General features: G+C 45.8%; 5 protein-coding genes across 5 annotated transcripts; all 5 read right to left on the bottom strand.

Annotated features, from left to right (window-relative positions):
• LOC101761001 (60S ribosomal protein L12-1) lies at nucleotides 1–1,156 on the bottom strand. The gene is made up of 2 exons (XM_004953483.3): nucleotides 599–1,156; nucleotides 1–270 (listed from the first exon to the last, which is right to left on the bottom strand). Exon 1 carries the CDS (start codon nucleotides 1,101–1,103, stop codon nucleotides 603–605), a length of 501 nt encoding a protein of 166 aa, XP_004953540.1. The 5' UTR covers nucleotides 1,104–1,156; the 3' UTR covers nucleotides 1–270; nucleotides 599–602.
• Nucleotides 1,157–1,728: 572 nt separating this feature from the next.
• Nucleotides 1,729–5,329, bottom strand: LOC101761402 (helicase swr-1). The gene is made up of 6 exons (XM_004953484.3): nucleotides 5,090–5,329; nucleotides 4,381–4,921; nucleotides 4,191–4,292; nucleotides 3,985–4,080; nucleotides 2,257–3,359; nucleotides 1,729–2,183 (listed from the first exon to the last, which is right to left on the bottom strand). The coding sequence occupies exons 1-6, from the start codon at nucleotides 5,219–5,221 to the stop codon at nucleotides 2,109–2,111; spliced, it is 2,049 nt and encodes a 682-aa protein (XP_004953541.1). The 5' UTR covers nucleotides 5,222–5,329; the 3' UTR covers nucleotides 1,729–2,108.
• A 1,233-nt stretch (nucleotides 5,330–6,562) lies between these two features.
• On the bottom strand, nucleotides 6,563–14,482 carry LOC101761795. Its single transcript, XM_004953485.4, has 17 exons — nucleotides 13,974–14,482; nucleotides 13,267–13,457; nucleotides 13,000–13,140; nucleotides 12,365–12,421; nucleotides 12,030–12,124; nucleotides 10,862–10,994; nucleotides 10,356–10,535; nucleotides 9,889–10,082; nucleotides 9,705–9,771; nucleotides 9,360–9,493; nucleotides 8,990–9,056; nucleotides 8,623–8,685; nucleotides 8,308–8,546; nucleotides 8,095–8,224; nucleotides 7,912–8,004; nucleotides 7,473–7,676; nucleotides 6,563–7,273 (listed from the first exon to the last, which is right to left on the bottom strand). The coding sequence occupies exons 1-17, from the start codon at nucleotides 14,323–14,325 to the stop codon at nucleotides 6,989–6,991; spliced, it is 2,625 nt and encodes an 874-aa protein (XP_004953542.1). The 5' UTR covers nucleotides 14,326–14,482; the 3' UTR covers nucleotides 6,563–6,988.
• A 442-nt stretch (nucleotides 14,483–14,924) lies between these two features.
• LOC101762206 (ADP-ribosylation factor) lies at nucleotides 14,925–17,775 on the bottom strand. Its single transcript, XM_004953486.3, has 7 exons — nucleotides 17,545–17,775; nucleotides 17,342–17,432; nucleotides 16,807–16,922; nucleotides 16,374–16,433; nucleotides 16,228–16,293; nucleotides 15,317–15,526; nucleotides 14,925–15,230 (listed from the first exon to the last, which is right to left on the bottom strand). Exons 1-6 carry the CDS (start codon nucleotides 17,599–17,601, stop codon nucleotides 15,332–15,334), a joined length of 585 nt encoding a protein of 194 aa, XP_004953543.1. The 5' UTR covers nucleotides 17,602–17,775; the 3' UTR covers nucleotides 14,925–15,230; nucleotides 15,317–15,331.
• A 310-nt stretch (nucleotides 17,776–18,085) lies between these two features.
• LOC101762607 (protein NRT1/ PTR FAMILY 8.3) lies at nucleotides 18,086–21,979 on the bottom strand. Its single transcript, XM_004953487.3, has 5 exons — nucleotides 21,710–21,979; nucleotides 20,790–20,993; nucleotides 20,179–20,272; nucleotides 19,745–19,962; nucleotides 18,086–19,621 (listed from the first exon to the last, which is right to left on the bottom strand). The coding sequence occupies exons 1-5, from the start codon at nucleotides 21,764–21,766 to the stop codon at nucleotides 18,371–18,373; spliced, it is 1,824 nt and encodes a 607-aa protein (XP_004953544.1). The 5' UTR covers nucleotides 21,767–21,979; the 3' UTR covers nucleotides 18,086–18,370.
• Nucleotides 21,980–27,740: the final 5,761 nt, after the last annotated feature.

Below are 27,740 nucleotides of genomic sequence, written 5' to 3'. Positions count from 1 at the left end.
TTCAAAAAACATATCAAAATTTCCAATAAAACTCAGAGGGACAACATATGATTCTAACCACATTAATAACTTCAATATTGCTTGTGAATGTTCATTAAAGCTTGACAAAAATAGTCTCAACAACTAAGGCATGATAAACATTTCTTCTTCATCAAGAGTGGAACTCCAAGTGCATGTATCACACTCATTCCCCCTCAACTGAATCAGGAAACATCTAGATAGAAAGAACTACTTCAGCAGCCTCACATAGCAACATCCTGGACTCCAAACCTGCAATGTTTATAACGAATCATGTCAAGCTACTGAATATGAGAAACATAAAGAGTAATCATGACATCCATAACTGAAACCACATTTAAACCATAGAACAACAGAGAAGGAACTACTAATTCAGTGCACTAACACTTGAATTTTCCAACCGTATTTTTACCTATGGACATCAGCTTCTAATAATTGACTAAAAAAGAAGCACTAGAGCATCACTTCAATGAAGGTGATTCCGTGAACGCAACATGAGCACAGCATAGCATAAACAGCAAACGGCAAATCAAAAGGTATCATCCATATTCCAATCAGATAACAAACTTAAACACTATACCTTCTTAAGCTGACGGGATCTCGACCTCGCCGTCGTCGATCTCCTGCTGCAGGTCCTTGGGGTCCTTGCCGTCGACGGTGCACCCGACGCTGACGCAGGTGCCGAGGATCTCCTTGACGGTGCCGGCCAACTCCTTGGCCATGGACCTGGACCTCATGGTCCTGGCGATCTCGATGACGTCGTCGAGGCTGATGTTGCCGCTGTGCTTGATGTTCTTGACCTTCTTGCGGTCCCTCTCGGGTTCCTTGAGGGCCTTGATGACGAGCGCCGCGGCGGAAGGCACGACGGAGACCTTGGCCTGCCGGTTCTGGACGGTGAGCTTGACGGTGACGCGCAGGCCCTTCCAGTCCTTGGCCGTCTCCTTGGCGATGTCCTCTCCGATCTTCTTGGGGGAGAGACCGAGCGGACCGATCTTGGGGGCAAGGGACGAGGCCGCTCCGACCTCCCCGCCGGTCACGCGGACGAACACCTCCACCACCTGCGACGGGTCGAGCTTGGGCGGCATGGCTGCGGGAGAGGGGGTGGCGGCGGCAGGAGCTAGGGTTCGAGGGGTGTTTAGTTCGGTGGCAAGGGTATATTAAGGCCGTCCCGCAGCACTGTAGTTGGGCCGTCGTGGACTGGGCCGAGTCGCATCCGAACTCACGAGTAACGAGTTCATGACTTTCAGAGGAGAGTTTGTAATTGGACAAATTTCAGAAAGCTGGTGGAGTTCGTTCAGTGTAACCTGGAAAAGAGCACCAAACGATTCTGACCATGAGAAAAGTACATGGTTTCAATTGATAAGTATGGACCAAGGGCGAAGATTATTTTGTTTCTTTACACCGAGCAATTTCGGTATTGTTCATCCAGTCTATTTTCAATCTGCTGTTTGTAAAGATTATCAAGTACGAATACTGCTTCTGCCATTTCTTTACTCCGAAATAGTGAATAATTTAATGGTACTTTTATTGTTTTGCAGCTGCCTCCAGTTCTCAAAACAGGCTAGAAAATTCAGCATATGCAAATAGATTCAGTTTGCGTTGCCCTAACTCACACAGGAACGAGTGCTGAAGTAGCATCAGATGGAACATGCTCGCCCTACCATTTGAACCATTCAGTTCCCAAACTGATGACTGTCATGGAAGTTGCCATTCGATCAAGACAGCCAATGCATATAAAATTATTATACCATAAGAAAAAATACAGATAAGTATTAAGTAGAACATGGACAAAAATTGAGGTACTCAAGACCTTCAAACTATACTTCAACTGAAACATAATCCCATATCCACCGGGTAAACCATGTAACCGAAATGAAACGACCACAAAACAAAGAAGAAAAAAAAAGGATAGAACCAACACGAACTACAAGTTGGTTGGCTGAAACCACAGTTTCAGCATCTGATCACCACCTCCCCCACACACGAAAACTTTTGGATATGAACGGTAGCCTAGTTATCACTTCACAACCAGAGCATTCCTTTATTCAAATCCCATGGCATTCAAATCCAGTTCATCCACCTGGTGCCGTTCAGCAGTCGGCGCTGGCGTTCTCATCCACCTCCTCAAGCGGCAGCCTCTTCCCTTCAGCGACCACCTTCCCTTCCTGCAGATAGCAAAGAACAAAAGTTAGTAACAGCCACGCTATATTACACAAAATGAGCCAGCGAGTTTTATACCTTTGAAGCAATAACACGCTCCTTGTACGTGGTTCTAAGCTTCCTCAAGCTCATGCTTTCATAATTCTCAACTTGTGGCAGCTTCTGCATTTCCTCCATTGCTTCTCCCTCCTTGATGGTGATTTCAACCAGGGACTTCACAATGTTGTCAACCTCTTTCATTGCTTTTCCAGTAGCATCAGCCTCTTCAGAAACCTCTTCCTCCTGCTCTTCAGTGATGGCAGAATCATCCAGGGACTTCACAGCAGTCTTGGTTGCAGATGCAACAACCTGGTTTTCTTCGAGCACCGGAGCAGCAATGTCACTCTCAGTATCAGAATCGCTGAACACTACATTGTCAAACTCTGGTGGTAGTTCACTGCTGAAATCATCATCTTCAGTAGAAGCATCTTCAATGGCCTCTTCAGCAATCACAGTTCCCGGCAGCATCTGGACCACATCAGCGGTGTCACCCTCATCACTGGTCTCATCAGCCTCTTCATCACTCTCCTCAGTGGAGTAAATTTCCTCAGAGGACTCAGCATCATCTGAAGCCCATTCCTCATCTTCTCCAATGGCCTCGACATCTGTCAGTTCAGCCTGCCGCATCTCATCAACAGCTCCTTTCAGTTCAGCGAGGCCATCTTCCTCATCTTCTTCACTTGTTTTATCGTCTGCCAATTCAGCATGCCGCATCTCATCAACAGCTCCTTTCAGTTCAGCGAGGTCATCATCCTCATCTTCTTCACTTGTTTCATCACCTGCCAGTTCAGCCTGCGTCATCTCATCAGCAGCCCCTTCTTTTACTTCAGTGAGGCAGTCTTCCTCGCTAGTCTCATCTTCTGCGGCAGTGGGAAGAATCTCCTCAGGGGAATGATCAGTCTCACCAGTGGTAGTGCAAGCATCTTCCTTGATGGCCTCCTCATTGATCTCATCAGCCATCTCCATCACAGGTGACCATTCAGCACAGCCCTCATCATCTTCAAGTGAGGCATCTTGTGTCTTCTCAATGACTGGTTCTGAGGCTTCATCCTTGGACAGAACACCTAGGATTGGTGAATCCTCCATGGTTGCTAAGGAAGCAGGCTTCTGAACACTGGCCGGTTCCTTTTCTTCTACAATTCCTGAGAGATGCATCACAATAAACAATGAGCAGAAAGGTCAGAAAAAAGAAATCACATGCAGTTCAGAACCTCAGCAACTACAGATAAAGGAAACGGTTGCTAGATGAATTTAGGAATCCACAATTCGGAACAACTACAGATACATTTAGGAGCAAAAGGGTTCGAAAACAAATTGTGCTTCAGAACATCAGCTACTGCAGATAAAGGAAACAGCTACTGGATGAATTTAGGAATCCACAATTTGGAACAACTACAGTTCCTGAGAGATGCATCACAATAAACAATGAGCAGAAAGGTCAGAAAAAACAAATCACATGCAGTTCAAAACCTCAGCAGAGACAAAGATAACAGTTACTAGATGAATTTAGGAACCCACAATTCGGAACAACTACAGATAAATTTAGGAGCAAAAGGGTTCGAAAACAAATTGCGCTTCAGACATCAGCTACTAAGATAAAGGAAACAGCTACTGGATGAATTTAGGGGTCCACAATTCGGAACAACTACAGATAAATCTAGGAGCAAAAGGTCGGATTCAGGAACCTAAACAACAAACAAACATAGACATTTATGATGCCACAATTCATAACAATATCAACAATTAAGATTCAGGAATGCAGCTCACCTTCCTGGGGCTTTGTGGCCTTATCCTCCATCTTAGTATCATCGCAGCTCTTATCTGAAGCTACTGCAGACCCAATGGTCACATCAGAAGAATCAGCTGCACGTTAAGGAAATTGCATCAATGACTGCTCGGAAACAATACCCAACCATGAGATTTCGAATTACAGAGCAAAGGAAGAACTTCGAGATTGATAATATAAATCCCACCTTCCTCGCCCTCCTCTGGTTCCTCCTCTTTGTTGTCTCCTTCCAGGAGCTTGGTAACTTCATCCTCATCGGGGTCCTCACATTTCACATCAGAGGCGACAGCTACATGATAGCAAAACCAGCATCAAACTCTGCCCCCAGCAATCGAACAGTAGAAACAGGTCGGTCAGAGAAAGTGAAAGCAAATCACCTTTCGGTTCCTCTTGCTGCACCTCCTCTTCTTGGTCCAAAGCCATCGTCATCTTAGATATCTCGGACCTCGTTGGCCTCTTTTCCGCGGAAACATCGTCGGCGGGTTGTTTAACCTCCACCGGCGCCGCAGCCTTCCTACCCGCCGTCCTCTGGCTCCTCCGCAGGGTGGCTGGGGTCGGCGCCACCTCCTCCTCCTTACGCGCCGCGGTCCTCCTCGTAGTCGCGCGAGCGCTGGACGCCGGCACCGGAGTCGGGAGCGGCGCGGGCGTGGCACGTGCGCGGCGGCTGGTGCTGCGCAGCGCCACTCCGGGGGTCCTTACGATCTCCTTCACCAGATCCCGCTTCATCTCGTCCTCGCCCTCCTCGACCTCCATCCGGATGGCCTCGGGCGATTTCACCGACACGCGGCGGCCTCGGGGGAGCGGGCTACCGTGCTGCTCCTCCCCAGCCATCCCCGCCATCATCGCCGCCGACTTCATCGCCGACCTCCCCGGCGTCGGGAGGCAGAGCGTCGTGCCGATCTCGTCGATCCCGTCGACCTGATCCACAAACAAAACCCCTCAACATCAACAACCATCCCACCCCCAAAAGGCCTCACACGAGGATCCGCGACCGAATTTCATCGAAACAAATTGGGGAACAATTGAGGACGCAAACGAGAAATCCGGAACCAGTTCATCGACACGGATGCGGGATCGAGGACTCACCGAGGTCAGGCCCTGGAGCGCCTCGGCCATGGCGGCGTTGGTCATGTTAGCGCGGACACCGTTGCGCTTGCACAGCGCCTGGAGCTCGCGGCGCGAGAGCGCGTTGAAGTCCATGGCCGCCGCCGCCTCCATCTCGTCTTCCCCTACCTTCTCTTACCTTCTCCTCCGGGTGCGTGTGCGGGTGCGGCGGATTTGCGGATGGCGAATCAAGAGCTGAGATGCGGGGGAGGAGGGCGGCGGCGTGGGGATTATATAGGAATGGATCCGACCGTTGCGAGGGGACTCGTCTAGGGTTTTCCCCCCTCTCGTTTGAATGTTTGAAGTTTGAACGCTTGCTCAGCTCGGGTCAGGGGGGGACGCCTCGTGGCGGCTTCGCGGAGCGGCGTATCCTGTAAGCTGTTCGAGCCAACCCAGCCATGTGACCACGATGGCGTTTAGTGGAGCATGATGTGTCGCTGCAGGTGGGCCCGGAGGTGATTAACGGGGCCGCCTGCTGTCTATAGCTACGCTTCCGTTTATTAGCTTCGCTGTGAAACGTCGCTGCATGTGGGGCCTGGAGGTGATTAACGAGTAGTTGAACATGGCTGCCCTTGGAATTTGGAAGGCGTTAATTGAGGCGGCCAAGGGACGGGTGTTTTGAAAGCTTTCCTCTTGGAATTGTGATTTTGTTGATTGATTTGGAAAATGATTACCACACGTTTCGGTGTGAACAGGTGCCATTCGATTAAGACAATATTTTCGACTCGCCAGGAGTAGGTGTGAACAAGCAACCAGCCAGATAAGGTCTTGGGCCTGTTCGCTTCAGCTTATGAGCCGGCTGAAAAGCTGAAACGGCTGATTTGTTGTGAGAGGAAAATACTGTTTGGTGGCTGATAAGCTGGCTGAATAAGCTGAAGCGAACAGGCGTTTAGTTGCTCAACTTTGGGATGCCAAAATTACTGTAGCAATACTGTAGCGTTTCGTTTGTATTTGTGAATTATTATCCAAATATTGACTAATTAGGCTCAAAAGATTCGTCTCGCAAGTACAACAAAACTATGCAATTAGTTTTTAATTTTGTTTACATCTAGTACTCCATGCATGTACCGCAAGTTTGATGTGATGGGAAATCTTCTTTTTGCATAGTGCTAAAGTTGAGATTTGAGGGTGAACTAAACAAGGCTATATTTTGCATTCTGTTTTCATTTTGCGAATGTAGATATTAAAATCAGCCCACCCACACAGTTAACATCACAGGGTTGTTCTGAAACCTCTCCCTTAAGCTTAGCACTTGTTGCAAATCTTTCTCTATTCCAAATTATTTTAGATCGTTTTAGCATTTCTACGTGCATATCTGTTCTGTTGCAATGTACCTAAAGATATAATATGTTCCAAATTGTAGGTTGTTTTACTATGTACTCAAATATATAATGTCTAAATATATAATATGTATAGATACATAATAAAACCTATAATTTGAGATGGAGGGAGTAATTTGAGATGGAGGGAGTAATTGTTAGTTGTTACGGCAGGTACATTTCTCAAGTGTTTTCTTGCCAGCTTACGTACAAACACAGCAACTGAACTGTGGATCACTGAGACACTGACTACACAATATTACAGCTTTACTTACAGGAATTTACACTACCACATTAACTATGGACAAGGATAGGCACAGCTAGAAAGAAAGCTTATACTTGCAGTTGCTTATGTACACAGTAAACTCTTGTACGATACAACACTTCCTGCACCTAAATCCTGCTTCCTTCGATTCATTTCGACAAATGGACTGTACAATTTGGGTTTGGTTCTCTGTCTACAGTTCTCCAGTCTGGAGCACTGCCAGACTATGCCAAGAACTGAGGAACCAATCTGAGATCAATAATCCTGAGAAAGGTGTACTGGAAACTGTACTTGCATCTATACCCTCACTTCAACAATATCCCCATCCTTGAGCTCTGTTTGGGGCAGCACTAGTTGGCCATTGACCCAAAGCAGCTTCCCTTCAACGCCCATTCTTCTAGCAGCGTCAGCGGCTGTGCTACCAGTGCTCATCCTCATAATCTTCCCATTCGGCCAGAAGATTATGGCCACCTCACGCAGGATTGGTTTTGTCACGGTGCTTACACCAAGACTTTTCTCTGCCAAAGATGCGCCACGGCGAACTTGCTCCTCCCATTGAAGCATTGTCCTGAGCAAATGCACCTGTGGGAGCATATGGAAACAATAAGGATTCATGTTATTCCTTCCTTTGGGAACACCTACCGATTCCACAATGAAAGAAGCGAGAGACAGAGAGAGAAGTGTAGACACTGAACTGTGCAAAAATAGCAGCTACACAATGATTGTATACGAGCTTTCCTTTCTCTAGAGTGTGTTGTGGAAACAAACAGGCTACGCTAACCTTATTGTTGATGGGATCACTTAAAGGAGTTGAACTTGGAGGATCAGATGATGATTTATCAGCATAATTCGATTCAGATGGTAGACTGGAAGTCTCTTTGCCCTCGAATATGGCAGATACAACCATCCAATACTCTTCCTCTTCCTCTTCAGTCAAATCAATTATTTGAATAAATGTAGGTAAAAGTCTCCCAAATTGATCTTGCTGCAAAAAGGAATTATAGATGTGCAGGATATAATCAAAACCATGACTTGAAATGGCATATTAGGAGTTTAGGACAAAAAAAGTAGTTTGTATCGCTGCTACAATTTTCAGTTTGTGCAATGATTCCAAATGTACATGCAAGATCAGTCTTGTATTCTCAGATAATCTAAAATTGAACAAAAGACAGAAGAGAAACAGATTGATAAAGAGATAATGATGTTTCAGCTGTACAGACCTTATGAAATATCCCATCCTGGCATAATGTGTACCTCTCCAGATTTGTTGACCAATCACCATGTCCAGGTGCACACCACCACTTCTCAGAAACCTGAAATTATCGTTGGTATTACTGTATTAAACAGAAAATAACTGATTTGTCACAACAACTCAGGAAGAGTAAAATTGCTATCACATTGACCTTCTTATGAAGCCTAGCATAGGCTTCCCAACGCTTCAACTGAAAAGATGACCTAAGCTTAGCTACAGCTTCAGAAGCTTCAAGGCTAAAACTTACAGCAACAATCAATTCTTTCCCTCCTTTATCTATACTGCAAATTTATTTAAACAGATATCAGCTGAAATATTGATCTTCCAGAATAAATACAGTTTCTGTTTCTGAATGAAGCTATACCTGACTATGACAGCTGCTAGCAAGTGACTACCTTCAATTCTTAGCACTGGATGCCCCACCTTCAGAGAACTGTACTTTGACGGAATATCATCTTGTATAGAACTTTCATCTTCTGAAGAACTAGGTGAATACGATGTACTTTGGCCTATTCTCTTACTCATGCCACTTCTGTACTCAACTTTGCTCTCCTTATAAAGCCAATGAGCAGCAAGCCCATGCTCTGCATACTCATGCATTCGCTGTGAAGAGTGGCCTCCATCAGGATCAACATGAACTATCAGATTCTATTCAAATAAGAGATAGAAAATTATTTACCTGGGTTCTAATTTGGACCTCCAGCGGTGAGCTATCAGATGCCTGAACTGCTGTGTGTAGTGACTATAAAGGGGGAAAACACCAGTAATTAATAAGCAAAGAAAGGGAAATCAGACTATGCACTCAGCATCTACTAATTGTAAGCAAAAGAATTCAGCTCTATCCCAGTCCATAATAAAACTGGCATAATACTAGCCTGGGGCCTGGACGACCACAACAATGCCACTGAAAAACTCAGAATGCTAACATTTGGAATTTTCAACCTGGCTAGCATGTGCATACTGGGCTACTGGCTCCAGGTTGCTGAGGGTACTGACTCAAATTAATGATGCAAGTTATGTTTAGGTTGATGTTAGATGATTCTTACTTGGTAACCACTACCCTTAGGATTGATAATGTAGTCATCAAACTCCCCATCAATTGGAGTCCATAGCCTGCAGGTGAAGCGGGCAATTTATGAAGCTTGGAAGCACATAAGTTAAAAGTTTTAAACTGAAATAAGTGTCATCTAGTGAATTGTGGACTCAAATTATCAGATATAAACACAGACATCAAATTAGCCAAAATCGAAGATCGCACAATCATGAGACAAACATAGCAACACCTAATTCATAGGTAATACAGAAACAAGTCTGCCTATGTGCAATGCTTTGAAGTAAAGTTTTTTGTTGTCAAGTAGTGCACTAGTATGTCTTGCCTTTGACATGAATAGTTCCATCAATAGATGCTTAAGTTACCTGTGTACTATATCAAGAATGCTGTAACAACTCCGGACAGCAGGCCCATGCAATGCACCGTTTTTGTCTCCAACAATCACCCTCAATGCACGAGCATCATACACTTGTCTAATTCCTACATCTTTCCTTTTCATCTGTGGAGACAGAATGTGTTACTCTGGAAATCATCACGCATAATACAGTTACAAGGAAAATAATTTTGATTAGACTAAAATAATATTTTTTTCACAAAAGAAAAATAATTTGACTAAACTCAAAACTCCAGCACAAGTAATCAAGTTTAAGGTCATGGTGAATGAGACGTGTTTGTCAGCACACATGTTTTTCAGTATATAGTAGTAATACCTTGCAGTAGATACTGTACAAGCTCTTGAGTCTACTTGACAAAGTCACTTCCATCCCAGGTATATACCTGAACAAGAAATGACATAATTCAAGAATTAAAACCACCACCATATTAGTAGTGTGCAATGGTAACAAATCGAGGACAGATTTATGCATTCTGGAAATTACTACGAATCGAACTTACGATGTTGATATGAGTAATTCTCGCTCAAGTTCTTCCTCGCAAGATGCTAAAGATGCTAATGCAACAGCAGCATCGTCAACAATCTTAGGATTTGATATGGGTTCTCCAGAACTACTATTGAGATTACTAAGGAAGTATGAGCGCCTCTTCCGATCCAAAAAGATGTCAAATGGCAATACAGCCTGCAATAGGTCCTGCACATAGAAAAGCATAATTCATGTAGTAAGATATTAGATGTCACATACAGTCTCTCTACCCAGCAACGAACATCAGAAAGGATGAATTGCTTTTGTTCATATGAGGTAATGGCTGTTATATGAAAACCACTGAAAAAACCCCCCCAAATATGGCTTAAGGAAGCGCAAATGAGAATACTCAAAAATGTCAATGCTAATCAATTGGCAACAAAAGATCAGTGTGCAGGCATCACTGAAGACCAAAACATTTGCAATTTACAATACACTCACCTTCATATTTGTTTTTTCTTGGTTGCAGGAACTAAACAAATCATGGATAGACGTCATATGTCCATCTTTCATTGAGGCAAGCAATTCGCTTCTAATTGATGATCTTCTCATACTTTTAGATTTGCCCGTACGGTTCCACATTAAAGTAAGTTCAGATCGTATTTTCTTGAAGATTTGAGGCTGCATGTATAACAGAGGTATTTAATAACTAAATATACAGATAGACATGGTAAAAAAGCCCATACATAGCAAGTTGATTTAAAATAAAGGGTAAAATGGCAAATTATTGCAGCTACAAAATTGATACCCAGGCAAAAAGGTGAAAAGGATAGAAGACCATCATAGGTTTGTGCGCCCATTTGAATGAATAGACACTAGTAAAAAATCGACAAGAAAATTGTTCCTTTGAAATTTTCGAAGCATCTAGATGTCAGGTTAAACTCCTTAAAGTTCTATGGTATAAAGTAAACATTTCAGTCGATCCATATATTGAACAGAATTAAAACCTGAAGAACAGCAAAGCATAAATCTTCCAGCTCAGCTTTCAAAGCCCACACTCCCAAACGAGAAGCAAGTGAGCACCAGACAGCCAATGTCTCTTGAGCAACAGCTTCAGCTTTAGGTACAGGAAGAGCATAACTGCAATAAAGCTTTCTGTAAGGTTCAAGACTTACGGAATCCAACGGCTATTTGAAAGAATAATGAAGTCAAGATTACGAGTATCTCAATAAAAATGGAGCATGTGTACGTCCAGGTAAAGTAAAGCATCTGAAAGGATAAGCATAGAAATGGTTTGGACTTTCTTTAAAAAAAAGTGATTTGGACTGTCTTTTGATAAGCTGAAATGATTCAAAATGACTACTTCTGTGGACTTTAGAAAGAAGAGAGGGCCTGCTAGAGTGGTAGAGCCTCTACACTTGTGTCCTTGAGACCCTATGTTCAAATCAGCCTCCTTGCAAAAAATAAGCAAGGGAAAGGCTGCCTATAAATTCCCTTCCCCAAGGCCCCACCTTGTGTGGGAACTTTCAGCACTAGGTATGCCCTTTTTTGTGGTTGTGGGAACAGGAACACAGTAATTTTGTTACGGGTATGAGCATAATAAGATGGTCTGCAAACCTGAAGCCTAGGGTGGAGCCAATGAAAATGTTCAATGGATTAGATCAAGGAATTTTCTGGCTCCATTCCTTCGCATCAAGAACCAGCAGATTAATTGAAACTGTTCAGGTGGGCTATCTTAGCACTAGTTGACTCTTCAGCGAAAAAAAGAGTATCAGCAGATAATACAAACACAGGAATCCAATTATACAGTTTAGGATCTGAAGTGTGTATAGAATCATTCTTTTCTTTCATGGGTTACTTTCTTCTCCTTAATGCAAGTATACACGTCTCTCTTGCGTGTTCAAGGAGAAAAAAGGTTCCCTACTGCATTCATTTTTGTGGCTCATTTTCCATGAGCAATCCCAATTTTTGGGTTTAGCCTTTCTATTTTCTGATGATAATATTAGAAGCTGACAGAACAGAACATGGAAAGGGAACACGATGAATAAAGAGAATATCAATCAGAACTGAATCATTAAAATAGTTACAAGATAAAAAAAAGGCATGGTTTACATGCCCAAAACAAATAATAAGCAGGACAAGCTAAATAATGATGAAAGGCCTAGAGTGACATACATAGTTCGCATGTTGTGCAAGCGATCTGCCAGCTTGATGAGCACCACACGAGGATCATCAACCATCCCCAATAACATAACACGCAGATTATTTGCCTGACTGACAACAGGAGGATAATCAAGCCAGGGTTTTCAGAAAGCAGTGTTATATGCCCTTTCTGGCATCTGATAACAGTTTTGTCAAAAGCATGCTGATTAATTGTTCACAATCATGCACTGACAAGCAAGATAATCCAAAAATACTGAAGATATTAACAGTCTATAAAATAAAAAGGACTTCAGTAGTTCAATATAATCTCATCACCATGCACTAAAGGCTAGTGGAAGGGAACATACTTCTTCTGAAGTAAGAGTGCTTCCACCTGTGTTCTTCTGTCGATGCCTCCGCAGTAGCTGCAACGCACGAAAACAGTAAGGAACAATAGCAAGAACATTCCTGAGGGAAATAAAGCGCTCCCTCTAGTCTCAAACAAGGAAAGTTGGAGTTATTGGAAAGCGTAGTTTGGGATCAAATGAGTGTGGTGGGTTGGCGGATTGGGTGCCGTTGATTGGATTGGATGTCTGAGTGATCAAGATGGGGGCATGGGGCTAACATGTAATAGGTATAAGAATTGAATAATGGATTGCTTCTGTTTCCAAGTTCCATACGTTAAGTGCTAAAACGACATCTAAAAAGGAACAGATGGAGTACTATTGACAAAAAGATTTTCGCACTGCACTAATGAAGTCTTTGGACAGATCAACATTAGATGAGCTAAATTAAACAACATGGAATAAAGGAATCATCATGTATAAGGTGTATAATCTAATGGATATGTTGGCATGCTTCTACTATAACGGAGAAATATAAATGGAAATTGGCACGCTTCAATATATGTTTGAGTACTCAAGTCGCCTATGATTTTATCAATCAATGCTAGCAGGTATTGTTTCTATTCTCACATGGCACATTCCACTAACATATACGTTACCTGATTTATGTAGCTTAATTTTGATACACCAGATACCAAGCTTGCAACATCATCCCCAAACTGCTCTTCTATGCTCTTCAAGCTCTCCGATGTATCATCAACAACATCGTGAAGAATGCCCGCCACAACTGTATTAACTGCCTACAAGGGAATGAGGAAAAAAAACCTAATCAAATAAGAAAATACTCATCAATTAAAGCTTGTGAAGAAAAAAATGAAGTATTCCTATATACTCATGGAAAACAAAATGAGAGGGAGAAGCCATACTCTTTCTCCAGTTGATGGAACCAAAGCGGCTAAAATTTTCCCAGTATGTATGCAGTGTGTAACATATGGATCTCCTGTTCTCCTAAATTGCCCAAGGTGGGCTGTACTAGCAAATACTATTGCTTTCTGCACCTTTGGATCCTCAAATATCTGGTATCCTGTCACCTCTACTCCTTCAAATATAAGAGTATCTGCGAAGGCACAGAATACAATATGGTATAGTCATCAGAATGAATACAAACATCTAATGGGTGAAGATCCTGTAGTCACAAAATTGCTATTGCCTAATTGCATCAAACCAAAGTGGATTACTGTTTTACTATGTTAAACTACAAAACAAAAAATATGTCCAGTGAGCTAGCATGTAGGTCGGCGTCTGACATTTGGATATGGAGCAGGCACCTTTTGATAAAATAAGACAAAATTCGAAATCAGCTAAGACGCAATGACAACAGCATACGAGTCACCACAGATCCACGCTAACGAAATGGAAGCATAAAGGTATGCAGTATGCCAATTGCAAGTTCATTAGTTCATTCTAAATAGAACTGTGTGCACATGCCACTGAATCTCTTATGGCTGAACACAACTGCTTATTGCAGCAAACAAGCTGTCATGTTTCAACTGCTTGATGAAATAATCCTGTACTTCCAATTAGGTAGCCAATTCACAAGAGACCGACACAATTGCACAGAGAGCGTTGTTACCGGGCAACTGCTCGATGCGAGGCCAGAGGAAGTCGACCTTGGTGGACAGGCACGCCCCCGAAGCGATCGCCACGGCCGTGACCGCGACCTGCGCGAGCGTCGACGCCACTGCGCCGTGCACCGCGCCGCTGCCCCCCGCGCCCGCGGCGGCCGCCGCCGCGACCACCTCCCGTGCCCCCACCAGGGCGGCCGAGGCCACCGCGAGACGCGGCGCCACGTGGTCGAGCAGCACGCACCCCACCGTCATCCGCGCCCGCGTCGTCGCGGCCCCGCGCACCGCCGGGAGCAGCGAGAGGCGGCGCCCGAGCATCCCGGAGTCGGAGGCTGACGTTGACGCCGGCGATGGCGTCATGCGAGCAAGCCCGGCGGGCGGTTCCGTTTCTATCTCATCCTCGCTCGCGACGAGGGTCACTCACACCGGGTGCGAGTGGCGACGAGCCGACGAGGAGTGGAGGGGGTGAGGTGGGGAGAGCTGAGGCCGGGAGGGGGCGGACGGTTTGTGTAATTGTGTGGCTGCTGCTGGGAACTGGGTCACGGGGCGCACGCCGAGTTGCGTTCGCTTGCTGCTTTGCTCTGCGTGACTGCATCTCCCTGTTGCTGCGTTCGTCACGGTTCTCTGCTCTCCCTCTACTTGCTGCTGTCTCTTGGCCTCACGGCTTGGTTCTCCAGGATATTTTTATTTTTTTCATTTTGTATCGGCTAGACATGATTGAAGATTCTTTTTGAAAAAGAAATGGCACGAGTACAGCCTACGTTGGCTGTTCTCGACCTGGATTGTTCGTACAAATATTAGCACCACATCAAACAAATTTTCCATTCGCATCACCTATTCACGGGTTCCAGAAGAGTAGGTAGAAGAGAATTAAGTGTAGCAACCAACCAAGCATGCACAAGGTCTCATCTTTCGTGTAAACCTCCATCCTGGTGAACCATCAGATCAGATATACATTGTAATGCAACCAGCTTGTCGAGATAAATTGCATTTGCCAACTCAAATTTACAGAAACATTTACATTAATATCACGAAGATGTTAACTCAGTTCTCATATGTGAACAAATGATCCGCCTGGTTAGCTTTGTATAAACTCGCAACAAAATTTACAAGACCTACATCACTGGTTAAATCATTGCCAAGAAATGGTTATTCCCTTGTCCCCAGGGATTGAGTACGATCCACAAACCATGACAAAAAGCTCATAAACTTCAACGCAGACAAGCCCATGTGTTGCCTTTTGTTCAGTAGAATTAACGCCTTGCCTGGACAGCGCAACATGAATTTGAAAGGAAATTCTCATCAAGATCTTAATATCACTGAAGATGAAATTTCAGCCCAAGGATCTTACAGGCAGGCTTGATGCTTAGAACAACAAGGTCCCTCCTGATGGTAGGCGACCTGAAGCTTGCAGTTCCTTCAACGTGCTTGCCAACCAGTCCAAGCCCTCATATAGACCATCACCTTTGAGGGCACAAGAGCCCTGAATGTGCCAGATGCGATTTTTCAAATCGTAAAGACCAAGGCCCTCGCACACCTCCATTGGCGTCATTGCCCCTTTCTGAAGAAACAAGGATATTTTACATCAGCCCTTTCAGTTAGCTAAGTTTAAAAAGTCCGAAGCAAGAGGAGCAGCAAAGATATGTCTACTCGGTAACGTTATCGAAAATGTGAGGGTGTTTATGTTGTAAAGAGACAAGAACTGATCTAAACACAGATTATCCTTAGCAACAAGCAAGAAAATGAGCTTCAACTTGCAGCCTGCAATGATATGTTTCATGGCACATGATACTCTTTTCTCAAGCAGTGCTCACCTCATATCAAGGATGTCAGCATCGCATATACAAATAAATTAAACTAAAGATTGGGAGTAAAAGCAATCCAACATAATATAGTTTGTGACTGAAGCATTCTTCATGACAATTGATTTTGATATGACACGATGAGACACAGTTTTATATTCATGATTACTATTCTTCATTCAAATGAAGTGAAGGTGCCTCTTGATCTTGGAATACAATGGACATTCGAAAGGCTTGGTCATCAATTTTCAGCACAAGAACAAATGTTCTGAAATCAACATATTAAATCATAGGATGCATAAAGGATTTGAAGAGGAAAATACTTTTGCAAGCTATCAAATACAGTATAACAAAGCATCGTTGTAACTTAGATAAAGGAGAAAGCATGTTCACTGGATTCAATCAAGATTGTTTTTAAGAATGTTTGTGTTAAGGGAAGGGTCAAGCGTTGTTGCCTCACCATATCTTGTTTATTGGCAAATACCAATATGACACTGTTAAGCATCAAAGGATCATTAATTATTGCCTGCGACAAAGATATTTAATATTAGCTGGGTTAATGAAAGCTCAGTTCACAGATGAGCAGGTCTGTATGACAAAAAAGACCTGAAATTCAGCTTTGGCTTTTCCGATTCTCTCTCGATCCAATGAATCAACCACGTATATCTGCAACTCAAGACATTCATAAAGAATAATCATTATATTATAAAGTATAACCGGTCATAATCATGAAAAAGAGCTCCTGAATCGAAACTGATCTCTTGTAGAAGAAGACAGAAATGAAGAAGTTTCACTTATAAATACTTTCAAGAGTATCCCCAGTTCCCCACTAATTCACTGAACAAAATACTTTCAGAAACTACTCTGAAGATTACAGGCAATGAGATTCACATTGCAAGATACTTTCAAGAGTACCCCCACTAATTCACTACGTGAACCATAAATAACACAACTTAGTAAGCATATAGATTACACAGTAAAGGGTACAGGGCAATATCATTCTGTAAATTTCTTTTAACTAAAAAGTAAATGAACATACCAAGCCATCCGTGTTGTTGAAGTAGTGCTTCCACAGGGGCCTCAATTTCTCTTGGCCACCGACATCCCAAACAGTAAACATCACATTCTTGTACTGAACTTTCTCGACATTGAAACCTAGCAGTAGTAGCACAAAAATCATCACTTAGTTTGCACTTTGCAGGCAAAGTGAAACATCGTTCTTTCAAATTGACCTCTTTAAACCCTTAAACATACTAGCTGATAGGGTAAAGCTGTTTACAGGGTAACTGATTGGCTATTAAGAGATTGCTATCAATACTCGAGCACTAAGATTGCTATCAATAGAGCACTAAGTATTTAATTACGAGAAATATACTAATAATAAAAGTGTTCAGCTAATCATTAGGACAATATATGTAATAGCAAAGCAACAACCCTCATCTAGCACGTGCACAAATTTCTTCCTCTCAATAGCAGAAACATCCTTAGCCTCGGCAACACATCAGTAAATTCTTGGTAACATTAATTCAACTAAAACAAAAATCACCATGCAGTAATCAGTTCCTGGAACTTACCAATCGTGGGAACAGTCGACAAAACCTCCCCGATATGCAGCTTGTACAGGATGGTGGTTTTGCCTGCGGCATCCAGCCCAAGCATCACGACCTAAAATTAAGTATCAGGGAAACAAAATCAACAAGAAGATACAAGCAAGCAGTTCGTGAAGAGTACAACCAAAAAGCGAAAAGAAAAATCTCAGCAGAAGGTACAACCATACCCTCATCTCGCTGGTGCCGAAGAAGGCATCGAACAGCTTGCGGAACGCCTGCCCCATCCGCGCACCGAAATCCACTCCTCGCCACGCGAGCACCAAACTTTCGATCGGATTTTGTGGCTTCGTCTTCTCCAAGTCGCCGGAGGTTTTTGGCCCTATCGGAGTAATCTCGTAGAACTAGTCGTGCAAGGCTTCGTGACGAAGGGTAGAAGTTTCTCGAGAATATACCTATTGGGAACGCATCTGGGCCGTCCGTCCTTACACGAGCGGTGGGACGGAGAGCTGGCACCGCGTAGAAGGCACGCGGTCTGCGACTCCGTCCCGTCAAACGATGCATACAGCGTACGGCGGCGCACACCGTTTTATTCCCGGTTCTCATGCTGGGCCAGAAAGATCTGTATAAGGAAGATGTAGGCCCAATCCAACCCCTTCTTCGATTTATTTGAAATGCTTTAGCGACATCAATTTTGAAATGCAAAAATTCCTTTGCTGAATTGAAGTGCAACTGTGCAGGAGGTACATTTTTTGCGACAAAAGGTACACATTGACATTGATGCCATGTAATCTTTTCAACTGTATGAGACAGAACAGAAGTGACAAAAGTTCGCATTCTTTTAGAAAAAAAAAACATTTTCCTTCTTTCAAAACCGGAAAACACAAAAGGGAAAAATCCTGTGTTTTCTTCCTACAGTACCTGTGCTCTGTACATTTCTTATGGATAGAAGTACCAGCCGTCGAGCCACAACTTGCTGATTACCCTTCACATATCACACAACTTGGCAAATGCGCAACAATGCAGTGGACAAGACGAGAAGCTGCTAATCATGACTCATGAGACTATGAGAGCAGAGTCTTGATTCTTGGGCTTGTAGTATTTGGCGAAGACGCTGTACACGACGAAGTTGAGCGTGCACATGGCTGCCATGGCCCAGAAGAAGTAGTCGAGGTGTCCCTGGTTGAGGTTGTCGGAGATCCACCCTGGGCTGCCCGCTGTGGCCGTGAATGCCGCCACGATGGCGTAGATGAACGAGCTCAGGTAGCTGCCCAGCGCGATGGTGAGCAGCGCCAGCGACGTGCACGTGCTCTTCATGGTGTCCGGCGCCTCGGCGTAGAAGAACTCCAGTTGCGCGATGTAGCAGAACACCTCCGCGCCGGCCAGGAAGAAGTACTGGGGGATCTGCCACGCGATGGTGATCTCCTCGCCGCGCGCCGCGCTGGCGAGCCGCTTCATCTCCACGAGCGCCGCAACGGCCATCGACAGAGCCATAAGGATCCGACCGACGCCCATGCGCTGCAGCTGCGACGGCTCGCCGTGGCCGCCAAACGAGAATCCGCATCCCCTCAGCGCCGGCACGATCGCCTTGCCGTAGAGCAGCACCCATGTCAGGACGCAGACCACCTCGAACGAGCCCATCGTCGCCGCTGGCACCTTCACTGACAGGACGGACAGGTTCATGGCGTTGCCCTGCTGGATGAAGGTGGTGTTCATCTGCGTGTACGCCGAGGAGAGGATGACGGCGGTCACCCAGATGGGCAGTAGGCGCAGCAGGATCTTGAGCTCCTCCCCCTGCATCATGGCTCGAAGATTCCACGACGAACCCGCCTCCTCCGCTATATCCTTAAAGCCCGACTCGGAGATGATGTCCACCTTATCACTGACTTCGTCGAGCATGCCAGCGTCGGCGGACACCTTGCCGGTGGACATGGGGCGCTTGAACATGGGCGTGGCGAGCACGAAGGCGCCGAAGGCGAGCGCGATGCAGGCGGTGGAGATGCCGAAGCCGAGGCCCCAGCTGACTTTCTCCTGGATCCACACGATGAACAGGCCAGAGACGATCGGGCCGAAGTCGACGCAGAGGTAGAACCAGCTGAAGAAGGACAACTTGCTCTCACGGTCCACCGCATTGTCGTCGTCGAACTGCTCCGCGCCGAATGGCAGCAGTGATGCCCGCACCCCGCCGCTTCCGATCGCGACGAGGTACAGCCCCACGAACGCTACGGTGTGCGCGCCAAACACAGAGCCGCCGCCGAGCACCGTGGCAGTGGGCAGGAATGCGGAGGTGGTCACCAGGATCATCCCCTGCAGACGGCGCACACAGATAGAATCAGTTAGCAAATCAGTTAGTTAGGTTGGATATATGCAGCGACTGAATTCAGTTGTTAGGATAACTTATTGAAAAAAAGAGAGGAGTAGGACACGTACAAGAACGTAGATGGTGAGGGAGACGAGGATGGTGATGTAGTTGCCCCAGAAGGCGTCGGCGATGATGGCGCCGAAGATCGGTGTCAGGAAGCTGGTGCCGAACCACATCGTGACGTTGGAGGCGCTGGCCACGTTGCTGCCGTGGAGGACGGTCTCCAGGTACATCACCAAGTTCGTCGAGATGCCATTGAACGCTATGCTGTCCAAGCACTCGAACCCTGCACGCAGCGGCGGCGGCGGCACCATCCTCCATCGATCAGTACAGACTCAATCGCTCAAACACATAATGTTTCACGGTTCTTGTATTTTTTTTTTGTAAATTATATCACAGTAAAATTAGCACCATGTATTTGTGATTTTTTTTTCTAGAAAAGAGTGTTTGCACGTATTCTGCTTTTTCGAAATGAAAAATTGGAACATAGAGCCCTTCTCACCGAGAACAACCAATGGCGCTTTGCTGCCAACGCATTTTTCATCACTCAGGAGCGGCACTTGCAAGCTATCGTCCTGAGTCTCTGGACCGTGCCCCTGCAATGGAGAAAATTGCACAAACTGTCACTGATGAGAAGAGACTATGCGCAGTTTACTCTATGAAATGTTGAAAGGTCATGGATAAATCCAGTAGTATGATGTGGATGCCATCTACATCAGCGGTGAGGAACTATCCAGTAGTATGATGTGGATGCCATCTACATCAGCAGTGAGGAACTGAGGATCCAAGATTTCAACCATGCTGGTGCGAACTTAAGCGGCAGTGTGCCACCAAATTTCAAGCAATATGATCTAATCTAACCACCAGTGCCGATATTTGTTATCTTTGGTTGAGACCTTTTGTGCTTTCTGATCATGCATGAGCACTCTACAAAAGAGTACAGGTTGCTGTTCCTATTTGAGGTTCTAAAAAACTTAGCAGTTACTACTGTGCTATTTACAAGTGGCTATTCTGCCTTGAAATTTGACTGGTTTAAAAGATCAACACTCAATCTTCAGAAAAAAAACTAAATTGATGAACTGAACACGATAATAAGACTAATAATTCTCGAACCTTTTCCGTGTCTCCTGGTCCCGGGCTCGTCGCTCCAATCCATCGCAGCCCAGCCGGCGTGCGGGGTGTCCGCCCGTACGGTGTGCTCCTCGCTCCAAGGGATAGTTGCCGCTCCGGCGTGCGGGGTGTCAGGTGGCGCGGAGTGCCCAGGGACAGGGAGGGCGAGCGTCTGAAGTCTCTGAGTTTTGATGGGAGAGCGAGAAGCTACAAGCAGCAGAGTGTCCAGCGTCAGTTGTCAGTCCTCATGCTTTTTTTTTTCTGATAAAACAGGAGAGGCATGGCATCTACTGACTGAATTAAACAAATTCTCGAAAAATAAGTGTAAATAGAAGGTAACAGATAATTACAGCCGAAAAGTAAAGAGAACAAAGCAGAGGTAAAAGTCGTCATGCTTATTGAGTTGCATGCACCAACCAATTTAACCCAAAAGATTAAGCTGATGGGGGAGAGGTGGAGATATCAAATGACAAGAATGACATTGGATCTAAATTGTTTTGAAGCTAAGGACATTTGCCATAATGAAAAAAAAAACTAATCAGATGTGCCAGTGGGTATGCATGTGCCGTATCAACCACCGGTGTAAAGAATAAAGTTTAATGTGTGTGTACAGCAACTACCAACCATTTAATAAGTTAGTTGTATCCCTTTTAGTTAGACGATTTGGTCTACGTCGATGGCTGCCAAAGCTACCTACTCCCATGCCCACCCTCGTTCCAGATCCTAAGTTTCTTAGGAACACTAGTATAACACTAGTATAATATTAATATAATCTAATATTGTGTACTATAAAAGAATTTTCTTGTGAAATAAATGGAAATGGAAACTACTTTCTCTCCCACGCATGCAGAAGCGAGAAGCTACTTCATGAGAGATTTTTTGGAAGCGAACGAAGAACTTGATCTATATGTATGGACCGTTACCTTGGGCCGGAGTGACGACGCGCGCTCGCCCCTCTCCATGGCGTCCCCCGCATCCATGGCGATCGAGAGGTACGAGCTCTTGGGATCGGGTGCGAGCTCCCGTTAACAGAGCCGCCGTGCTTCTCGTCGGCGCGCGCTTCGGCGCCGCCTTGCTCTGTTCGGGCTCCGGCCGCTGGCTGCTCCGGTTAGCTAGGTGCTGGTGCCAAGCTGCGGCACGGCAGGCTCTATATAGGAAGGCCGCAGGCACTGACGAAGATAGGTTGGTGGAATGGCGGAGCTCGGAACCGGGGCGACTTGATAAGGGGCAGCGGGCAGCGTTGCTGTCGGCTCACGTAAAATAATTGCGCGCGCGCGCGCGAGACCGCTTCAAAACGGCGTGGTTTTTCACCGGGACAAGGCAGAGCACGATGCGCTCTGGAGCCTTGAACCTTCCCTGCACTCGTTGCTGATGTCGACCAGGGTAGAACGGTCGCTGCTCGCGACGCGCCGGGCGGGTGATGGGGCCTGCGTGTGGGTGGGTGGCTTGGCTCGGCTGCAGGCTTGCAGCGCCGCCGCATGGGGCCAGAGGGGGCGGCAAGTGAGATGGGGCTCTTCCGGTGATCTGTCGAGCTCGCCACGCGTGCTCCGGTGATCGTACGCTCAGGCTCCGGTCAGCGGCCGCCGCGACGGCGACTGTGGCCTGTGGGTGCCATGTCGGATGCGTTTACAGAGTTATGTTCTGTTTACACTGACCAGTTCCTCGGTAGGTGCCAAAATGATAGGATTTGGATAATGCCAAAATGATAGGCGACCAAATCCGGGCTCAGTCCAGTCCAGTATGTTGGACATCAGGACATGACACTATGACAGGGCCATTCATCTAGTCCGGACCTTCGCTTTTAGCTGCTAGCAACAGTTGACAACTGCCCAATAAAAGCGTGGATACAATCCAGCCTCCGAGCCAGAAAGACGGAGGAAAATCGATCTGTCGCCATTTTGTTCTTAGATTTTTGCCTTAGTTCGCACTGGTCAAGAGATCGATTACCCAGGAACTCTTCACTCTTCATCATTGCTAGACTAATGGGTCCTGGAAAAGGCATGCGAGACAGTACACGTCCTGCGATTCCCAAGTTCCTTTTTCCCTTATCAACTCCACTGAGCGTATTTGTTCATCTACACTAATGGATCAAAGTGATTCACAATAAAATGCTCCTTCCGACAGTTGTTATAGTAAATGTTTGATCTGTCAAAGAAGAAAAAACAACGAGCAACATAGTCTCAAATGCGTCATCAATTTAGTCGAAGAACACGATACGCAATCCAACGGATCAAGGAGCTTTAAAGACTTGCTCTCTCGTTTTGCCAATGCACATCGATGCAGAAATTCATATAGAGCATCCAGAGTGTTATGCGTGAATGGGTGAGAGCTTCATGCTTCAAACATCTTGTCACAAACGATGCTTCCGAAGATTTTTATTTTTGCCGCTGTGTGAAAGTATTGTCTGTGAGTCCCATTTTTTAGAAAAAGGAATAGCCTGTGGGTCCCATGAAAGAAAGAAAAGAAAAGCAAATCGTGCAATTAATGTGATCTAGGAGATGGTTGCAACGGCAAGCGGGAGACATCTGCTGCCTGCTATTGTGGGTCCGCACTATTTTTGTTGACCAGGCATTGATATGGTCCTACTGGCCTCATGGCAGCCAGCAAGCTAACGCTGCTTGTTTGCTCCTGCAGCTGCAGCCAGCCACAAAGTAGCACAGCCGAGAGGCAGAAATTTCACAAGACCACTGCAGTGCTAAAGTATGAACGAGCTCAGGTAGCTGCCCTGCGCGATGGCGTGAGCAGCATCAGGCATCAGCGATTTGCACGTACTCTTCATGATGTCAGGCGCCTCGGCGTAGAAAAACTCTAGCTACGCGATATGATATAGCATGACACCTCTGCAACCGGGCAGGAAGAAATACTGCGGGATCTTCCACGCGATGGTGATATCTATCCTCGCGTCGCGTCGCGCTTTGCCCCGCGCGGGCTCGGCTGCAGTGCTATGTGTTTGGTTTGGATTGGTTTGGAGAGACACGGGATAGTCGCATCCTAATTTTTGAGGATGGGACCGTTTCGTCGTGTGATTAGTTGAAATTGATGGATTCCTCTGTTTGGTTAGAGCAACAACGTTTTACTTCTGTTATTAGACACCGTTTGTGGGATCCACCTGTCATACTAGCGACCATCTTCTTCCTCCTTCCCGTTCTGTTTGGGCAAGCTCGTGGCACTTGTCTTGGGCAGCTCATTGCTGCCCCGCCCTAGGAGCTCGCCGTTGCGCCGCCTGGGGGAGCTCGCCCTGGCCCTGCCGCCCGTGAATTGGGTCCCGCCGGCCTCGAGCTCCATGGGGCCGCGCACCGCCGGGGGAACTCGCGGGCGCCAGCCATGAATCTTAGCACGTGCGCGCCGGTCGCGGCGGAGCTAACCTATGCCGGCCGCGATAGAGCTGGCCCAAGCTCGCCCGGCAGTCGTGCTGGTCCCATGGCGGAGCTAGCTCCTTGGCCAGCCATGGCCGCGGCCTCGCCTGCGCCGCCCCTGGGACGGGTTCCCGACCAGCCGCAGCCTCGCCTGCGCCTCGTGAGCTGGAGCTCCTGCTCACTCATGCACGTCAGACGGTGTCGATCGGGGACGAGCCCGTCCGCTTGATTTGGGCAGACAGGGTCATCCCAATCTGGACAGAATATTCTCTACGTGGGATGACTCCGTCTCACCCGTCCCCAAACCTAACACCTTAAAACATGGGACTGTCCCGCCCCATCCCGTCTTTACATCCAAACGCACCCTAAGTATGTGTTTGGTTTTGGGACCAAGTGGAATGGGTTGGGTCCATCCCACTTTTCTGGGTTGGGTTCAACCCATCTCGTATTTGGTTAAGAGGGATGTGTCTGTTCCAATTTTTTGTTTGGTTGGATTTGGTTGGAAGGGTTGAGATGGATGTTATTTTAACACCGTTAGTCATGGATCCCACCTGTCACCCGTGGGTCCCATGTGACATCCTCCTTTTTCTTTCTTTTTCCCTTGCAGCCAGCCTTACCTTCTCCCCGCGAGGCTGCGACAACTTGGGCGAAGCTAGTTCTGCGGCGAACTCCCCGACACCCTCCCTGGCGGCGGCCTCCTCGGCGCCCTCCCCGCGGCCTCCCGACGGCGGAGGAGCTCATTCTTGCGGGGGCCGGCGGCGGAGTTGGAGCTTGCGGGGGTCGGCGCCCCTCCCTCTCTGTCGCACGAACGGTGAAAAATGGCGTCCATCCGGATCGAGTGCGTCCGCTCGTTTTGGACGGATGCATTCGACACGTATCTAAGAGGAATATTCACTTCCGGATCCGACTCAATCCAGATGCATTTTCATCACGGGTTGATGGGTTCGAACGAACCCGGTTCGACCCCAAATCAAACGGACCTAAACGTGCCAGTGGCAGGTTTCGGGACAACAGTCTGCTTGCTTACGTAGGAAGCGCGCGTGCGCGGACGCAGACGCAGGCGCTGTCACGTTGACCGGTTGGCGAGCTCGGGGTCGGGTGCCGGGGAGAGATGGACGTCGCCGCACCTAAAATAATAATGGCGGCGCGGCACTCGACTGGCCGCTTAAACGCGCGAGAGAACGCTTCAAAACATCGCGGTCTGCCGGTCTCTTTCACCCTGGCACTGCTGTGCAGCAGCTGATGCCAACCACGGTAGAATAGTCGCCGTTTGCTAGCTACTCAAGCAAGCTACACGCGGAGCCGGTGCAGTTCTTGACTTTAGTCACCTTGATTCCATCGATCTATTTTTCTCTCTCTCTATTTCGCGTTAACACTGCCCCCTCGCATATCAAGCGGGTGCATGCGTTGGATTGATGTCACCAGAGAAAATAGTTTGTTTCTCGCTCAACTGATGAGATCTTCTCTTTGCAAGTGATCCATAATGTTCTGAGATTTTTTTTTTATCTATACCAGTGTATCAATTACACTTTTGACAATTGCATTTATTCATAATTTAGCTCATACACCTTTTTATTCAAAATAAAAAATGAGGGGCATGGATCGCACTCGGCCATCGTGGGCTGAAAGTGGAGAAGCGTTGGGCCGCAACCAGAGGGAAAAAGGAGATATCTTGGCTGGTCTGCGCTAAAGTGGAGAAACGTTGGGCCGCAACCCAAGGAGCGGTGGGCTGGACCATCTCAATTACTCTCCGCATTTGTGATTACCCTCGAGAATTTTTCTATATTTTTATTTTAATATTTTGCAAAAATATATATCCGAACAAAAAAATTGAAAAATCTATACCGCATGCTACCGCCAGTTGAACCGGTGGTAAGTTCTCTTTTCTCTCGGCAGTATACTTTCCAAAAATCATAACTAATTGTTGACACCAGATTTCGTCACCAGTGGAATCAGCGCCAAGAGAAGGGGAAATTGGAAAAGTACAGATGAGAATCGGCCGAATGGCGCTACAGTCCAAGATCGGCTAATGCTACAGTACGGGATCGGCCGATGATTTCTGCCTCGCTTAACCCTTGGGGTTCGGATCGGACACGCCAGGTTCCCGATCGGTTACCTTTTTACCGATAAGGAATCGGCCGATTAGGAGGTTGGGATAATTGGGCCGGTATGGGCTTGGAAAGGAATAGAAGGATGAAGGGGAGATTAGCCCGTGAAGCGTATAATAACTAACCTAGCACGAATCGTGCTTGTAAATATTCGTTTTCTATTTGAATTAGGGATAGATTTCTAGTCAGTTAAGGAGTCATATGTACGGGGCTATAAATAGCTACCTTTGTAAATCTGTAATCATCAACAAATCAATACAACCAACTACTGTTTCCTCGTACTTACTTTCAAGCAGGCGACTTCGCCAAATACTTTCTCCTTTTTCACGAGTTCGTACGGGTTGGCAGGGCTGCATCAACTTGATCTCCGGCCGATCTTGTAAGTTCCGTTTACCGAGTAAATTCTAAGCTTTAACTTCGGGCGCATTGCTGTCGTTTCGTTTAGATTTATTCACTAGTTATCGATATTTACTAGAATCATAGGTTTTACCTGTCTTTCTAGTTTTATCACCAGTTATCCAGCTAGGAATCGGCGGTTTCGGCTTTCTTTACTTTCTGCTATTAAATTCACTTATTTCACATATAGCCGATTAGATCTATTCCTAGTGTTGTTACTATAGCATTGTGTCGATTACTCCAATATTCTCTTATCTACACGGCTACAGTGATCGGCTGCTTCATAGCCGATTTTTTTATTACGGCAAATCGGCCGATTCGCTGATAACCTCTCTCGAGATCGGAAATTTAGCCGATTGTGATTTCTGGAACTGACACGTATTCTTCCTTGCCAATCAACAGGTCAGATTGGCTGGCACGCCGCGCGAACCGCACCAGGGCAATCACCCGAACAGGAGTTAAGCAGATTCTCCCGGGTCGTGTGTCAGACGTTGGGGATTCGGTTGACCGATTTCTAGCGCCAACACTAATTTACATGAACTTGGATGTAGATAAACTTTATGTGAAAATTGTCGATCTCGACGAGATCTACAGCTTTCTAGTTCAAACTTTTTTATTTGGTATTATCTTGGTGCTCAAATAATCAACACAAGTTTCAGATCTAAAATTTGATTTTAGATATGAAACTTTTGTCGATTATTTGAGCATAAAGATGGCACCAAATGAAAACAGTTTGAACTATAAAGTTGTAAATCTCATCGAGAGCTACAATTTTTATATAAAATTGATCTCTATATGAATTAGTAATGATTTTTTGAATGTGTGCTGCCCAGTTTTAGATCTAAAATTCCTAGTTTCAAATCTAAAATTTGAATTTTAGATCTGCAATTTTTGTTGATTATTTGAGCATCAAGATAACAACAAATGAAAAAAGTTTGAACTAAAACATCGTAGATCTCATCGAGATCTACAATTTTTATATAAAGTTTATCTCCATCCAAATTCATATGAATTAGTTATGATTTTTTGAAAGTATACTGCTCAGAGGAGGGAATTTACCACCAGTTCAACTAGCGGTAGCCTGCTTCCGCCGT

This window comes from Setaria italica, chromosome I, assembly GCF_000263155.2.
Source record: "Setaria italica strain Yugu1 chromosome I, Setaria_italica_v2.0, whole genome shotgun sequence".
Taxonomy (NCBI): domain Eukaryota; kingdom Viridiplantae; phylum Streptophyta; class Magnoliopsida; order Poales; family Poaceae; genus Setaria; species Setaria italica.
Note: the sequence above shows the minus strand (reverse complement) of the source record. Positions and strands in the feature narration are given on the sequence as shown.